The sequence below is a fragment of the Fulmarus glacialis genome, unplaced genomic scaffold, assembly GCF_000690835.1.
Source record: "Fulmarus glacialis isolate BGI_N327 unplaced genomic scaffold, ASM69083v1 scaffold34717, whole genome shotgun sequence".
NCBI lineage: Eukaryota > Metazoa > Chordata > Aves > Procellariiformes > Procellariidae > Fulmarus > Fulmarus glacialis.
The window spans coordinates 1063-1940 of record NW_009225670.1 but is presented as its reverse complement, the minus strand read 5'-3'; the positions used below and the strand labels follow the sequence as shown (position 1 = coordinate 1940).

Sequence of the window (878 nt, the reverse complement as noted above, 5' to 3'; positions counted from 1 at the left end):
GGGGTCCCACGGGGGTCCCGGGCTGTGTCTGGGCCCTGGGCTGATGCTGGGTGCTGGTTTGGGTGGTCCAGGCGATGCTTGTTGCCACGGAGACGACGCCACCTAGCGACTGCGCTGTCACCATGGAAACGTCGCCAGGATGATGGGGGGACAGGGTGACCCCCGGCTTGGGGGGGACGGGGACGGGTGGGCACACGTGAGGTGACATCTGGCACATGTGTGCACCCTGTCGTCCCCACACGGCTGTCACGGTTGTCACGCGCACATGCACACACTCGTGGCGTGTCACACACGTGGTAGTCACACGCAGTCGTGCAAAAACACACACACAGAGGACCCCGCACCCATTTGGCCCCGTGCCGCTCGCGGGGTGGCCCTGGAGCACCCGGTGCCCGTCCCCGTCCCCCTGACGCCCGCGTCCCCCCAGCACTACCTGACGGAGATCGAGGTCCTGGCCATCATCTTCGCTGCCGCCATCCACGACTACGAGCACACGGGCACCACCAACAGCTTCCACATCCAGACCAAGTGAGGGCGGGTGGCACGGCGCGGGTGGCACGGCATGGCACGGCACGGGTGGCATGGCACAGTGCAGGTGGCATGGCATGGGTGGCATGGCATGGTGTAAGTGGCATGGTATGGGTGGCATGGCACAGTGCAGGTGGCATGGCATGGGTGGCATGGCATGGTGTAAGTGGCATGGTATGGGTGGCATGGCACAGTGCAGGTGGCATGGCATGGCACGACATGGGTGACATGGGGGACATGGCAGCATGGGAAGAGCAGGCAGGGCTGGGGACCTGTAATGGGGACACATGGGACACTGTGGGGCATGGAAAGGACTGAGTGGCACTCTGGGGACACCCAGGGCACCCGGG

The 878-nt window shown here is 65.4% G+C and overlaps 1 protein-coding gene across 1 annotated transcript in view; it reads left to right on the top strand.

The window, feature by feature from the left end:
• Window positions 1–265: 265 nt before the first annotated feature.
• Window positions 266–878, top strand: part of LOC104080238 (calcium/calmodulin-dependent 3',5'-cyclic nucleotide phosphodiesterase 1B-like) — a gene marked incomplete at its 3' end in the record, with an annotated part of 1663 nt that continues 1050 nt past the window's right edge. Inside the window, exon 1 of the mRNA XM_009582557.1 lies at window positions 266–528. Coding sequence (XP_009580852.1) covers window positions 266–528 — 263 coding nt within the window. The remainder of the gene's footprint in view (window positions 529–878) is intronic.